At 37.4% G+C, this 16,790-nt stretch overlaps 1 protein-coding gene across 1 annotated transcript; it reads right to left on the bottom strand.

Moving 5' to 3' along the window:
• Positions 1–5,025: 5,025 nt before the first annotated feature.
• Positions 5,026–10,932, bottom strand: nudc (nudC nuclear distribution protein). Its single transcript, XM_057327780.1, has 9 exons — positions 10,757–10,932; positions 10,280–10,357; positions 9,251–9,460; positions 8,987–9,061; positions 7,025–7,138; positions 6,497–6,691; positions 6,083–6,166; positions 5,737–5,855; positions 5,026–5,528 (listed from the first exon to the last, which is right to left on the bottom strand). The coding sequence occupies exons 1-9, from the start codon at positions 10,829–10,831 to the stop codon at positions 5,477–5,479; spliced, it is 1,002 nt and encodes a 333-aa protein (XP_057183763.1). The 5' UTR covers positions 10,832–10,932; the 3' UTR covers positions 5,026–5,476.
• Positions 10,933–16,790: the final 5,858 nt, after the last annotated feature.

Raw genomic sequence — 16,790 nt, 5'->3', positions numbered from 1 at the left:
AATCTGGGGCAATTCCAGTCCAGGGTCTGTCAAAGTAAAAAAAAAAAATAACCAAGTCACACAACAGCAATTTGATTAAAGTTGTATAGAAATCATGCCCATTTCATCATATTTTCATTTTGAATTTAGCCTAAAATACACGTAAAACAATTAATATTGTGTTGTTTAAACATGTTGTTTATTGAGGTATTGAATATCAGCAAACATTGCCTTTTTTTACTTTTCAGCAAATAAATACCACTAAAACATTATTTTCATTTGGAATTTGAGATAAATGTTATAACAGAATGAAACAAATAAATGAATCAGTTTAAACACGTACCTATAAATAGTAAATAATGTAATAAATAACATGGTGTTTCTGAAACGTGTGTACGTAAAGTAGAGGGTTAAAATTGAAATAACTAGTAATTAGTCTTATGGGTTTATTTTGCTAAGGGGAACATAGAATACAGCTATGGTATGGACCTTAATGACTTGATATTAACCATGTCATCAAAAATAAAATAAAAAAATTAAAACATTTATTTAAAAAATAAGCTTGACACGTACGCACACACACAATCCTGAGGTAAGAAAACCGCAGTTTGAAAACACACAAATGTTTCCAGACACTGCCCTCTGGTGTTTGTGAAGACTTCCTGAGACGAGGAAAAACTGGAGGTGAAAGATTTCGCAGACAGAAGCAGAACTTGACTGTGCATATTCCAAGTGACAGCTTTGGGTTTAACTACATTTTAACTCATTTATTGGGTATACAACTAATCCAAATCTGCCCCAGTTTTTGGTGTCTTTTTACACTGTTGGAGTAGGCTACTTCTGTTTTCGGCTCCTTCCCAGCCAACATTGGTATGTGGGGCCCATGTGGGTTATATCTGGGCGACATGGGCTCCATGGGCATGGGATAAAAAAGGGCAAAATATATGGGCCCCATGTGGGATTACAAATGTGGGTCCCATATAGGTTTGCCCTTATGGGACCTTTATGGGCTGCATGTGGGCACACGGATTTTATGCTTAAAATACATATTATGCCTTTGAACTCCTTTAAATGCGTACATTTGAACATTTGTATGTGGGCCCCATATGGGTTTTATCTGGGCGATATGGGCTCCACGTGGGCATAGGTTTAAGATGGGCAAAACATATGGGCCCCGTGTGGGATACCAATATGGGTCCCACATAGCTTTGCCCATATGAGACCTTCATGGGATCCAAGTGGGCATATGATTTCATGCTTAAAATACGTTATGCATTTGAACTTTTTAAAGTTCTTATATTTGGTTGATAATCCTTTTAAACATACAAATATCTCAGATATTTAGGCTGATTTTGTTATGTATTTAATGCAAATGGAGTTTCTGGAATATTTTTGTTAATTCATTCAATAGGCCTGTATAAGTATTTTCTTCCTTTCACTGTCCTAACTATATGAAAATCAACCACGATAGATAAATGCAGAAATCCAGGTCAATTTACATGAGTCTCACAAGCGACGTTCTTGCTCGATATGATAGATACTTTCGACTTCGTACTTAGCTGCGCAGACTGACCGGGTCACACCACCGCGAGATCGATCAAGAAGCACTTGCCTAGAAACGATGTCGCAGTATCTTGATGTCATAACCCGATTGCTTTGCGCAGGTGATGCATGGAGTCGAGCACACCCCTGACCGAGAACACTTTGTTCCGCTTGACAAAGTAGTTCTCCTGAGTTTTGGTAGATTTTTGCTAGATTTTTCTTATATCACATCACCGAGCAGCAAGTTTATCGAGTCGGGACTGGAAATAATCAAAAATAAGAAGGTAAAATTCATATTTTCTTAAGCGTGTTTTTGTTATCCGTGTTATCAAGCACGGATTGACCGTTATTTTCCTTTGCATTTTGTAAGCCTGCGTGTACCTGCCATTTTTCCACCTGAGGTAAAATTGAATTGACTTTACCACAGCCTATGACGAGTGACACTAATTTACGATATTTAATGCCATTCTTTTTAATTCCTCAGACGTCTAAAGCTCAAAAGGCTGATGTCAGAAACGATGTAGGACATACATTTTAATCTGTTCTGAGACCAGATTTATGCAGCCCGCGCTATCGTTGTCTGCAGCCTGTGTAGTGCTAGAATGCTAGTTCCCATTACATTTTAAATACGTTAATGTGTTCTTCAAGAACCTTGTTTTTTTACTGACAATGTACATTATATAACGCGGATTTGTTGTATTTGCTTTGTTTGCGTGATATTTCTGGTTCGTGTAGTGCTAATTATAAATGAAAAGGGTTCTCAGCGTAACGTTACCAGAGAGTGATTGACAGCACGACGTGATAATTTCCCACCACTTATAACAATGTATTAAAATATGGGTGCATTACTAAATAGCACAAATCTCAGGACATGACAAAATTTCTCCAGGATTCAAAACCCACTCGGACCCCAGGGGGGTTAAATGATTGATCTGCACATAGATGCAGCAGCTTTGCCTTCATTATGCAGACTACACATAACAGATTGTTCATAAGAGTATATAGTATATACTGTACTTGTCAACTAATAATTCTGTTATTGTGAGGTGATGCATTTTTGAATTGTTTGACATTAAATTGATAGCATGTAGAGTACTCATTTGTGCTGTAAACTATGTGATTGTAGAGTACTCATTTGTGCTGTAAACTATGTGATGCTGGACATATCAAATAACCGTATTTGTGTTCTTCTGTTACAGGTGTGGACTGAAACCACTGGAGCACTAGACAGGGGTGGAAAAAGAGCCCTTAACGCAGTCTGGCACAAAACATCAGACTGTCAGCAGTTTAAGCGTTCAAAATATTTTATTTTTTGTTCAGTTGAGTTTAAAGTACCCTTTCTAATCTGAAATCTATCAAACTATTTTTAATGAATTTAACATTTAAGACTGTTTTTAAGGTTGAGTTAAATATTCTGTGTTAAGGATCAGAAAATTATAATAAATTTGATATTGAACATCCATGTGTTTTTCATTTTCAGAATGCACCTATTATGTTTATGATGTACTTGCAAATATAAAGTAGTAGATTATTCATTTTGAAGACTAACATCTAAGAAAGCAACATCCAAATGCTGCAGTTATCATTTAATCAGTAAAAATTGCATTGTATTTGGTAGAGCATAAGAATGGAAAAGGTCAATTACAATTTAGCAATAACAAAAATTGTACTGTCCATGTAGGAAACCTCAAAAAACAATCTAGAACCACTCAAGTATACACTATGCAGGGCTCCTCCATTAAACATACAGGGCCTTGGTTTAATCGACATGGGCTTTATAAGGTGGGACCAATATGGGGCTTATGCATGTTTCCCACTTGGGTCCCACTCAGATTCTACATAGGATTCATATGGGCTAATTCACATAGGGCCGACATGGAACCCGTGGACAAACCCACTTGGGGCCCATGCCTCAAGCCCATATGGGACCTACATTGGCCCCACAAAAAAATGTTGGCTGGGGAATTGCTGTATTTTAATATGTCTGTAAAAAAGTCAAAGTATAAAAGCATAATTGAACTAAACTATTTTTAGCACAGCATTTGCACACCAAACAAACCAACTGTCTTGCATGTCCAGTTCTATTAATGTGTATGATGTTACACATCCCCACTAAATCTAAAAAGTATTCATTTAAAAGTTATAACACTGATCTGTGAAACATTAGATCTAAACACGAGATCTAAAAACCCGTGGTTCTCAAGAGGGAGTCCGTGGCCCACAAGGGGACCCCAGCTGCAAGGACGGATTATGATTTTCAAAGGCCCCGGTGCCAGTTACCTCCAAGGGCTCCCCTCCCACGATTCTTCCGTTCCTTCCCTCAGCTTCACATTCACAGTTATAGAAAGTTAAGATGATAATGAATGTTAAAACCGTTCTCGCTCTGCGTCAAATGCCTGCGCTACGCTAAAATGATCTGTACAGGGTTTACAGAATCAAGAAAAATCAAGAATGGACCAAATTAAGGCGTGTGAAACACGTCTTTAATTAACTGTCAAACATACACGTATTTAATGCATCACATAAGTAAAACATGATTTTTCCACCATAAAATGCCCCTGTGACACATACTGTAGCTATAAACATCAAATCATCAAACAAAAGATTCAGAAAATGCTATTTAAATGTGCTGCAATTTAATTAAGTTAAAATTTAGTAAGTTAAAGTAACATAAAAACCCATGTTGCCATGATTTGTTGATCATTTCATTTTTTACAGGGTATCCACATTGGCCTTGTATAGGCTATGCGACCCATATATTAAACAAAGATAAACATTTATTTTCATTGTTGTTGGGTTCTCTGTACCAAACTGGATGGCGCAACCTTGAAGCCAAGGGCCCCTGCAATGGCCCCACTGGCCCGGTTAGTAATCCATCCCTGCCCAGCTGACTTCCAAGGGAGCCTCAGGATTAGTAATCATTTAAAATTAGACAAATTAAGCACTGAAATTTTGAAACAACTAAAAATCAAGATATTTCTTAGTATTAGCCCATTTTTCACTGTTAAAGAGACAGTTCACCCAAAAATGAAAATTCTGTCATCATTTACTCACCCTCGGGTTGTTTCACACCTGTATAAATTGCTTTGTTCTGACGAACACAGAGAAAGATGTTAGGAAGAATATTAACAATTTTCAGTTCTGGACCATCGACATTGGGTGAACTATCCCTTTAACTGTTCATTGTAAATCTTTAGGATTATCTGGTTTAGAAGCAAAAGTCCACTGCCATACAGTTGTAAGAATACACAGCACAGAAAATATTCAGGTTATAGACCACTGGCATAATCCAAAAATCACCACACAAGAGACAGCCAGAAATTCCTTGGGCCTTCATGTCATTTAACCCCGATGGACACCTTAAGAGATGAACAGAGACAATAAAACAGGCAAGAAGCGGTTATATCACAGTTAAAGTAATTACATATTTTAACATCTAAATATTGTGTGCGAACCACTGATGCTGATGGGATAAGAGTTGATGAGTTAAGATTTCATAAAAAGCAGTGTTTGAAATGATTTATTTAAAAAAATCTAAGACAAAAACAAATGCAAAACATGACGCATTATGAAACTCTTCTTAACAACAGTGAAATTGTTATTCATGAAGACATAACCGAAAACAATAACACATAACATTAAGGTTCTATTTAAAAATATCAGATAATGCTTTAGCTAACATGAATTAACATTATGACATTTTCCCACAGCATTTAATGATCTTTGTTACTTTTAAATAACAGATACATTTGATTGGTAAATACTGAATTAACATGAACTAAGATTAACAAATGCCATAGAAGTATTGTTTATTGTTAGCTCATGTTAAATAATATTAACAAATAGAAACTTATTGTAGAGCGTTACCCTTAAAACAAACTGGTCTAGCTGATCTGAAAAACATGTACAGCGATATTTATAGTCACTGATGCTTCATCCGGAGCACATACGGCTCTCAGCTGAACTTGGCTTTGGAGAAATCCATTTCGGGATGCTGAGACATAAACCTGCAATCACATCATACAATGGTTACAGTACGTAAAAAGCATTCTGTTTAATGCCAAGTACAGATATTGAACTGCATTTGGAGAAAATGCAAGACAACACTTTTCTTATGGAAATAAATACAGATCATTTTTAAGATTTCTTAATTGACATCTTTCAAACAAAATCTGACCAGGTGCTTGGCCATATATCCTAGTCACATATTCTTACTTCTTCAGGATATCCTGTTTCTTCTGCTCTTCAGAGGTGGGCAGTCCCATTGACTTCTGCCTTTGATCGTACATCATCTTCTCCACCATACTGCGAGTCTCCCCGTCCAAATCTGACAACTGAACAGATTCCATTTTGAAACATGACAGGAAATGAGAGGGTGCCATTAAACATTTTGTATCAATTGATACTATAAAATAATGTTATTACACCACACTGATTATATCATTAAACTGTCCATGAAAGAGTTTTGATAAGTTTGAAAACTACACTTTTGCTCAAAAGATCTTACAGTCCTGGATGGGTTTTTGGTTACTTACATCAGTCCATGTGTTTAATTGCCTACCTTGGAGTTCTCAGGGCAGATCTTCTTGGTGTTGATTTCAGGGTCTGTTGACACTAACTTACTCCACCACTGCATTTTGTTGATCTGGAATAAACAACAGTTCCGTATGATTATCACACACTTAGATGTCTCCTGATGTCCAACTGGACAATTGTTATATAGTCAGAATGATGATTAAAGTTGGTTTGTTGGTTTATCAATATGCATATACAGTGCTTTATTACACAATTACACAACCTGTCATAATGAAGAAAAAAACAAATATTTTAGAAATCATTTATTACGCAAATGAACTGAAATTAAATTATAACAAAAAAACGTAATATTTTGTATGATGATGGTCTAATAAATTTGTTGAACACCTTTATAAGTATATGTTCTTTATTATCAGCATCGTACTGTACTACCTCTCACCTTCTCAAAATGGATTGTGACTACTTTCCCATCTTCAATGAGCCAAGAGCTCTCCTCCACCTTCACTTCACAGTACAGCTGTCCGTCAATCACAGGTGGTTGTCCCTTCAAACCGACTCTCAGAGAACGCCGCTGTATGTCCACAACCACATCCTTCCCTTTCATACGAAAGTTCACATCGAATGGAACTATGAGCTGTAAGAGACAACAGCAAAATACCACACTGAGCCAGTGATGTCAGGTATCTTTATTATGCACAGACTAAACCAGCTGATAGGGCTTAAATTATCATCTGTACAGATAAGAGCTAGGCTACTAAATAAAGGATGAAAGTGGCAGGGTTTATGAGTTACACATTCCTCCAGCATTACTGATGACTGTAGACACCAAATTTCTGGCATCTTCTTTTTATAATGCAAAAATGATTTAACCATAAACAATTTTACAGACAATGGAACAGTTTGTGTGTATATAATCACAGTGACTGATAAGCTGTCTGTTCAATCAGTAAATGAGTATACCACTCACATCTACTTCAGATAGAGTTTGAGTCCATCTGTAGTTTTGAAGGTCTGCTCCATTTCCAGCATTGGGTTTGATTTTGTCTTTGTCTTTTTCATCCTCCTCTCCCTCAGACTCCGACTGAGATGTACATATAAGCCAGCAAATGTTAGAGACTCACAATGTACAAAATGATTTCAGCCCCACTAGATGCACTCGCAAACTTTCAATCCAACCAAATGGCATTTACAAACCCGATTCCAAAAAAGTTGGGACACTGTACAAATTGTGAATAAAAAAGGAATGCAATAATTTACGAATCTCATAAACTTATATTTTATTCACAATAGAATATAGATAACATATCAAATGTTGAAAGTGAGACATTTTGAAATGTCATGCCAAATATTGGCTCATTTTGGATTTCATGAGAGCTACACATTCCAAAAAAGTTGGGACAGGTAGCAATAAGAGGCCGGAAAAGTTAAATGTACATATAAGGAACAGCTGGAGGACCAATTTGCAACTTATTAGGTCAATTGGCAACATGATTGGGTATAAAAAGAGCCTCTCAGAGTGGCAGTGTCTCTCAGAAGTCAAGATGGGCAGAGGATCACCAATTCCCCCAATGCTGCGGCGAAAAATAGTGGAGCAATATCAGAAAGGAGTTTCTCAGAGAAAAATTGCAAAGGGTTTGAAGTTATCATCATCTACAGTGCATAATATCATCCAAAGATTCAGAGAATCTGGAACAATCTCTGTGCGTAAGGGTCAAGGCCGGAAAACCATACTGGATGCCCGTGATCTTCGGGCCCTTAGACGGCACTGCATCACATACAGGAATGCTACTGTAATGGAAATCACAACATGGGCTCAGGAATACTTTCAGAAAACATTGTCGGTGAACACAATCCACCGTGCCATTCGCCGTTGCCGGCTAAAACTCTATAGGTCAAATAAGAAGCCATATCTAAACATGATCCAGAAGCGCAGGTGTTTTCTCTGGGCCAAGGCTCATTTAAAATGGACTGTGGCAAAGTGGAAAACTGTTCTGTGGTCAGACGAATCAAAATTTGAAGTTCTTTTTGGAAAACTGGGACGCCATGTCATCCGGACTAAAGAGGACAAGGACAACCCAAGTTGTTATCAGCGCTCAGTTCAGAAGCCTGCATCTCTGATGGTATGGGGTTGCATGAGTGCGTGTGGCATGGGCAGCTTACACATCTGGAAAGGCACCATCAATGCTGAAAGGTATATCCAAGTTCTAGAACAACATATGCTCCCATCCAGACGTCGTCTCTTTTCAGGGAAGACCTTGCATTTTCCAACATGACAATGCCAGACCACATACTGCATCAATTACAACATCATGGCTGCGTAGAAGAAGGATCCGGGTACTGAAATGGCCAGCCTGCAGTCCAGATCTTTCACCCATAGAAAACATTTGGCGCATCATAAAGAGGAAGATGCGACAAAGAAGACCTAAGACAGTCGAGCAACTAGAAGCCTGTATTAGACAAGAATGGGACAACATTCCTATTCCTAAACTTGAGCAACTTGTCTCCTCAGTCCCCAGACGTTTGCAGACTGTTATAAAAAGAAGAGGGGATGCCACACAGTGGTAAACATGGCCTTGTCCCAACTTTTTTGAGATGTGTTGATGCCATGAAATTTAAAATCAACTTATTTTTCCCTTAAAATGATACATTCTCTCAGTTTAAACATTTGATATGTCATCTATGTTGTATTCTGAATAAAATATTGAAATTTGAAACTTCCACATCATTGCATTCTGTTTTTATTCACAATTTGTACAGTGTCCCAACTTTTTTGGAATCGGGTTTGTACTTAAAAAGGCAAAAATTGTTCAAAATAAAGATTAAATGTAGTTGAAATTTGTAAAACAGTCATCAGACAGTTCCCTGATAGTCTGAGACACATGTTTTTGGCATTTTATTGCGTCTTCACAGAGATACGAATCACACTTACCCCCTTTTTGTCATCTTTCTCTGATGCATCAATTTTCTCAACTACTTCTGAATCTTTCGTTCCCTCTTGTTTTGCCTGAATTGAGAACAAGACATAAATAAAACAAAACACATGATGAATGATTTTTTAAAATAATTTATCTCAAGTGTATAACAACGATCAGTGCTTATCTGGGTGAATGTGTAATCGTATTTTTTAAATAAATAAGGTAATAAATAATGCTGAAATGACACAATAATTGTGATGGTTTAAATTTGCTCTCACTTGGTTTAATTCACACTGAAGTCTCTCTGCTTCTTCGTCTGTGAGTTCTTTGATTCTGGGCTCCTCTTGAGTTTGTTTCTTATTATTCTCCTCCTCCAGTTTGGAGGCTCTCTCAGCGTTCTCCTTTTCCTCTTTCTCTTGTCTGGACTGTTTCTCTTTTTGGACTTTCAGAGAGAGCTGATTGTGATGACTAAATGCCTCTTTAACCAACTGAGAAACACAACAAACAGGAGATAGTTGGTTCAAATGATACTGATGGAATGACGATATATGGAGGGGGCATTTTCACATGATGATAAATGCTGAGACTTTGGCCTAGATATATGGTATTATCACAACATTTTGTGCATTTAAACACTTAAATAACCCAACAAATTATTGATTTAGAATAAATTTAATTATCTAGATGGCAGAATAAGCAAAGTAAAACTGCTTATCATCGTAGGTTGCGTTTAAAATTATTATGTTACTAAGTAACTCAAGCTAGATGGCTAGGTGCTAACAACAGCTACTTAACAAATAACAGTTACCTTAAAAGCAGTGCAGGAAGTTCAATAGTCCTTTGTTAACAAACAGCTACTAGTTGAAGCATAGCAAGTTCACTATAGCTACAGCTAGCTAGGCAGACAAAATACTTCATCCCCAAATAAAATATAATTTTAAGTTCCACACACATACAAAGTGAATGATATGTTTTAAAAACAAAGCTATTTTTGAATAAAGACTTGGAATAAAATACTTTTTCTATTGGAATTTTGCATCTACAATATTCACCTTTAACATTCGACAAAAGAAAAGATGATCGAAAATCTGTGAGCGTGAAAAACTCTCACGTGTAATGAAAATAAACTTTGTGGGAATTACTAAACAAACATCCCCAAACACTTTTTAATTAGCAATAAAATGTTTAACGTTAATTTTGAAATTCTGTTGTGTCAAGTGTTAACACAGCAGCTGGGAAGTTCATGTGGCACGCTGTATGGAGCTGTGAGAACTGTAATGTGGTAACATAACCTCACCACACCACACCTTTTCTGCTGCTCCAGAGTCTCCTCCTGTGAAGAAATCCGTTTTTCTTCTTAGAAAACTGAAGAACGTGTTCACCAACTGTTAATAAAAACAATGAAATTAACATATAAAAGGAAAGGATGTCAGTAATGTGGAATGTTGTACTATGTACTGTGTTTCAAAACCTATTAAAGTGTATCCAAACACAGGATTTCTAGGTATCAGAGCCTCAAATAAACGCCGCAGATGGTCATAAGGTTCCCAAACATACAGTCTCGGTCTCCATACAGACATCATCTCCACATGCTGGTACATTATAGCAAACTATACAGTTATCTTAAATGACTATTACATTACTACCACACCGATCATTTAAAGCAGTAAAGTTTACTGCAACTAATGTAAATTGTAATATTATTAATATTGCACTAAGCTAACACACATTAGTTAGCACAGGTGCTATCGTGCTCGTGCATGTGTTGAACATTTGATCATCACCTCCTGAACGCCGCCTTCATGCTGCTGCGCCATAGCGAGCAGCATCCCATCAAATTTCTCCTCATCATCACCCATGTTCGCTGTTTATTAAAGATAACAGAAAACCACTAAAACTGGATATGATGCTACAAGTCACCCTATCGCTCGCGTGTGTTACCTTCTCTACTTCCTAGATACATTCTGAGCCACGTGATCTTTACGGCCAATGAAATCAGGCGTATTTGTAACTCAACCTGGCGAACCAATCCGTTGAGAGTTTTGTGGGGCTGTACCGGGGGAGTGCGGGGTCGGTCTCGCCCATAGAGCAGATGAGTTGGAGGCTGGAGGAGCGCAGAACTTTCTAGACATCCTACACCATTATTAAATGCCATTTTTATATAAAAACTTTTGCTTTCATTTAAATACCAATTATAAACATAGGACACCCACTGCTGTGCAAATTTTGTAAAAATTGTAAAATATTTCACACAGAGATCCTGGAAAATACACGGAGAATGTGTCCAGGAATATGTCCCGGGATCGGTAGATTTTGTTAATTCACACTGCCAGTGATTTTCTGAAATCACACACATCCCGCGAAGATCCCGTAAAGACACGTGACGTACTATACTGCAATGTAATGTTGTTGTTGTTTTTGTCGTGAAGAGAGGGTTGATCACGGTGAAAGACATTTACTTGCGGTGTTTTTGTGTGGCTTTGGCATTTAGGTGGCAAGTGCTCTAAAATTTCCTGGTAGATGGCTGCGTTGACTGTGGACTTCAGAAAACACAGTGGACCAACACCAGCAGATGACATGGCAGCCCAAATCATCACTGACTGTGGAAACTTCACACTGGACTTCAAGCAACATGGATTCTGTGCCTCTCCACTCCAGACTCTAGGACCTTGATTTCCAACATCTGAAAAGAGGACTTTGGTCCACTGTGTTTTCTGTCCACAGTCAACGCAGCCATCTACCAGGAAATTTTAGAGCACTTCATGCTTCCTTCTGCTGACAAGCTTTATGGAGATGCTGATTTCATTTTCCAGCAGGACTTGGCACCTGCCCACACTGCCAAAGGTACCACAGATGACCTGAAGGCTGCTATCGCGACAATGCGTTTTCAAGTCCACGTTGAATTTTGCAACACCCAACGTTGTAACGTTGTGTAAATGAAAATGCAACCCCAAATGTTCAACCTGTTAATGTTAATGCATTTAGGGAAAATAACATTAGAATTTTCATTTTGCTACAGTTTTGCTTGACTATCTTAAACATATATAGGCTAATCAATCCGGTGAATGCATTTTAATTTTGCAATTTAAAGAGCATTAAAACTGAACTAACAAATGTAATTGATATAATTTAATTTTTATTTTCATTTTGCACTTAACCCATTTAATCCCAAATTTTTCCCATAGGTGACATATATCAGTTTGTTTGGTATTTGTAAGGATATTAAACAATCAATGTCAATTATGTAAAAAAATATTTAAAAAGTCCATGAAAAAATGAGTTTTATCTCTGGTCACAATTGTGACCGGTGGTAGAACACAGGGAGTCTATGGTGTATATACATAAAAAATCTCCAGAAATTAGTTTCAAGACTGGATTAAATTGTTGAAGTGTTTTATTCGATCAACAAATAGGCAAACAATGTCTGGCTCAGTTTCAAAAATGACAAAATAGCAATCCTATGCAACAGCATGGCACAAATACTTGACAAATACTTAAAATTATGATAAAATAACAAATTATAGGAACTTGCTTAGAATGTAATCATTATAGCCTTCACTATAAACTATAAATGACAAAAATACTTAAAATTACAAAAAGAAAAAAAAACTCAATAAATAAATAAAAATAAATACATAAATAAACAAATGAAAATAAATAAACATATGATGAAATATGAGCCTATGGTAGGAAACATGTAACAATGCCAAGGAACATCTAACAATTCATTAATAACAAGAAATAATCACAAAAATTATCAATCAACAGTCACAACTGTGTGCTGGTGTGGAACTCATAGATTAGATATCACCTCCCTCAGACATAACAGTGCAATTATAAAAAAAATCACAACTGTGTCCTGGTGTGGAACTCATGGATTAGATAACACCTCCCCTCAGACGTTATGAAACGTCTTGAAGCACTCAATATGCATTGGCCTGGCACACTTTTCACAACCAAATGATGTGCGACCATCACAGACACGACATCTGAGAAACCTATTTCCTGCTAAACAAAATGAATACTTACACAATGATTTCTCTTTTGTATAGCTTCTGGAACACATTTGCAGGTGTTATAAAAAAAACTTTGATTAAAAACAAATCTTCATATAATCTGCCTACCTGTGTTTATCGGCCAGTGAGTAACACCATCAAACCTGGGTATATCAGTCACAGCAGCTGACATTGAGGATGGCCTCCCATGTCCTTTTGGTGCAGTACCAAATTTTTTCAGGAGACTTTGGGCAACTACTCTCTGAAATCCAAGGAGATCATAATCACCATTCATGACATCTCTGTGGAACAGCCAACTGTTGACCACAGCACTGTGGAGAGTCCAGGCATAAATTGGCCACCACCACTTTTTTGATCTTATTGTGCTGTGGTAACGGGACACCTGAAGATCATGTAGATCTACTCCTCCCATTCGCTGGTTGTAAGAGTGGATTATTTGAGGTTGCTGGAGGTAGTCATATGCCTTTCTTTCCTTGTTCCATCTCCTAACTGGTAACTCAGTGTAGACATTTTCCACATTGCTTGCAACAGTGACCACACTGTTATCCCTCCACCTCACCAGTAGCTTTTCTCCTTCAGACAGAACTTCTGTGAAGCCCCGCTGTAACTTTTGGAATTCCTTCATTGGTTTGAATCATCAAACAACTGGTTTTGCCGCATGGTCCCAGTGCACCCATATCCTCACTTGGTCATCTCATCAATCAGAGATAATGTGGTGAAGAGGTTGTCATGCGTGAAGTTGCATCCTTCTGGAACACCAGCTTGTTCAGCCAAACCCAGCACTACACTGGGCCCATGACCTAACCCAGTCTCTGGAAGAAGGGTATGCACTCCAGCATAAGGCTCCATGTGTTAGAGGTAACCCCCTGAGGATGCCAGGCTCCAAACCTTATAGCTGTAGCGGATTGGTTTTCCCTTTATGAACTGCTTGTACCCGTGGTGCCCATAGTAGGGAATCATACTCTCATCAACTGACAGCCATTTACTGAATGGCAGAATTTTGTATGAGGTATTGAGCTCCTGGAAGATTGGCCTCACCTTAAAGAAGGGGTCATTGTTGCACTTTGTGTTGTCCACAACATGAATGGAAGCCATAATTTCATCAAATCTGTTTCTTCTCATAGCATTAGAGATGCTGTTGTTGTGAACATCATCATCTAGTGACCAGAGCAAATGCCGTCGTGGAACAGTACAATATCCAGAGGTTAGGAGCACACCATAGAATACAAGTAGTTCATCCATGCTTAAATTAAGAGGTTTGTATTTGTTCTGAACAGAATAGAGATTTGACATTTCTATGGTAAGATCTCTCAGAGATGGGGGGTACATTGCTAAAAACACATCCAATGGATTCGGATTTGTTGCTTTTAGACATTGTGCTGCTGTTGGTTCATACACAATGTAGTCAGGCAAATTGCTTTTTGCTGGTTTTTTAGACTTTCTGAAACACCTACTCTTGTTATTTCAAATGTATATTTAAATACATAATTGCATTGGCTACGTTCATACAGCACCAGAATACGGTTGTCAGTCCGGTATTTGAGTCCTTAATACGGTTGTGTTCACACGCAGTTCGGTTATTTACGGGTGTGACAACCGTATTCTGTAACCGAACTCACACCTGTAAATCTTCGGTACTCACAACCGCATTTGCGGAGAAGCCCTGCTGTGTGAACGGAATCGTACTGGACAACTAGTTGTCTATCGCGTCACTCGCCATTCTCTGTCACGTACGGCGCACTAAGATGTCTGCAAACAGCGGTGCAGAAGTGCCTTGTAATGTTATGCACAGCCAATCTTCCGACCTTAAACAACAGCGCTATAATGCGACATTATATAATGTTAAGTGTTCGTAGACGCCACAGTGTAACGGCAGCCCTCTTATGTAAACATACTGCAGGCTTATGAGTCTTGCGATTTTTATTTATTTGTTGTAGTGCAATAAGTGAGATCACACGCAAAAATAACACTTTAAACGTGATATGGAACTTTTAATAGAGTGTTAAAGATAAAAGCTTAATATAACGTTAAGTGTGTGATAAATTTGTGTAGAAAAGGAATTGCTTCAGTTGTTTCAGTTCAATTATTCACCAGTAGGTGGCGGCAGCGCTTCACCGGTCATAAAGCCGTACTTTTGCAGGATCTTACATGAAGTAATGAGCGAGACTGACTGCGAGTGTTTGGCTTGGTTAAACATGAGACTGCCGTCACTGATGTTATATTAATTCATTTTGCAGATTAAAACCAACTTTAAATATGTAAACCCCCTTGTAAAGTCTTCTGTGTACACTGGGAAGTATTACACACGCCTAGTTTTTCGTACACCTCCAAGTCCATTGCATTCTTTTGACAATCTATGCTATTCGCGTGAGTCACTATGGTCACAGGAGGCGCGTGCAGATAAAATACAGGCTCGAGTTCGGTTGCTCGTTCATACAGACAGTATTGAAGCTGCAACTGTAAGCCACTGTGTGAACGGGACATTTCGAGACTCACACCTGTAAGTAAATACGGTTGTCAATCCTGAAAAGTGACTGTATGAACGTACCTATTGTCATTTTACATACTGCATTGCCATTTTGCGGATTGCATTTCAAATTGAAAATAGCTAACAATATGCTTCCATACCCGTAGCCTACATGCCGTGAGCTTGCTCTTGCTGCATTTTTTTCAAGCCAGGCTATTGAGAATCTTTGCTAAAGTCTTTTGATGTTTGATTTTTTTGTGTGATTGATGTTAATTACACAAAGTAGTATCTCCCGACCTGGGATTTTCCAGCATGATGTGTATTAGAGTTTTGATTTGTTTGTAAAAACAAATTATATTTAAGGTAGGATACACAGCCGCAGAAAATATTAAGACCATTTCAAGTTTTTCTGAATACACTATATGTTAACCTAAAATGAAAAGATTGTTTCTATTTGCATTTACGTGCATAAAATGAAAACTGGAGAAACAGGTCATTTTTTTAGACCTCAAATACTGCAAAGAAAAGTTTATATTTACTTTTAAGCAAATATTAAAAAATATTTTTTATTTGATTACCTGGATTTTGATAACAGTTTTCATGTGTCATCCTGTCAGTTTTCACATTGCTGTTGGATGTCTTTGTCACTCCTGAGGTTTGATTTTGTTGAAATTCAACAGACTGGACTGGTCTGGCCACAATATAATCTAAAAATACTAATTAAATGAACATTTGAAATGGTCTCATTTGAAAGCATGCAGAACAACAATAATTATAATTTTCCGTTCTTTTATTTTAGTACTATAATTTATATTAAGGGAAATAACCCAACACATCAATAATACTTAACCCTGCAAGGGTTATATTAACAACCTAGAAATCTAGGTTAAATGGAATAAAACAGTGGCTGTGATATAACAAGCAGTGCTAGTGTTTTTTTTCAGTGAAACGGCCTCTGGAAATTACATAGGAATTGTTTGGATTTTTTTAAGGCTGGTCATTGGACAGTCAATATAACCCCACCCCGTGCTGAATGTTATGTTTTGCATATGAAAAAATAATGAGCCACACAGAATTAATTTCTAAAAAGTGCTGGGTTGTTTTAGACCCATGGGTAAATATTGGACAGAACAGTGTGTTTTCACATAGACAGTCTATGTTCTGCAGGTCTTTAAGCAAAATAAACATTCTATAACACAAAGCTATTTGTTCTACATGTATTTTTACTTAGCAACAACATTCACAAATTAAAATGAAAAGGAATTAAAAAATTAAAAAAGCAAGTAATCACACACACTTCTAGACTAGCAAGTGCTTCTATGTAGCTTTATGTAC

The sequence above is a fragment of the Triplophysa rosa genome, unplaced genomic scaffold (genome assembly GCF_024868665.1).
Source record: "Triplophysa rosa unplaced genomic scaffold, Trosa_1v2 scaffold291_ERROPOS121282, whole genome shotgun sequence".
NCBI lineage: Eukaryota > Metazoa > Chordata > Actinopteri > Cypriniformes > Nemacheilidae > Triplophysa > Triplophysa rosa.
Note: the sequence above shows the minus strand (reverse complement) of the source record. Positions and strands in the feature narration are given on the sequence as shown.

Excerpts from the sequence above, each read along its gene's own strand:
- nudc (XM_057327780.1), bottom strand. The coding sequence starts at position 10,831 with ATGGGTGATGATGAGGAGAAATTTGATGGGATGCTGCTCGCTATGGCG. Across the intron at positions 10,358-10,756 it reads ATGAAGGCGGCGTTCAGGAG|TTGGTGAACACGTTCTTCAG; the intron begins GTGATGATCAAA and ends TTTTATTAACAG. Across the intron at positions 5,529-5,736 it reads AAACAGGATATCCTGAAGAA|GTTTATGTCTCAGCATCCCG; the intron begins GTAAGAATATGT and ends ATGTGATTGCAG.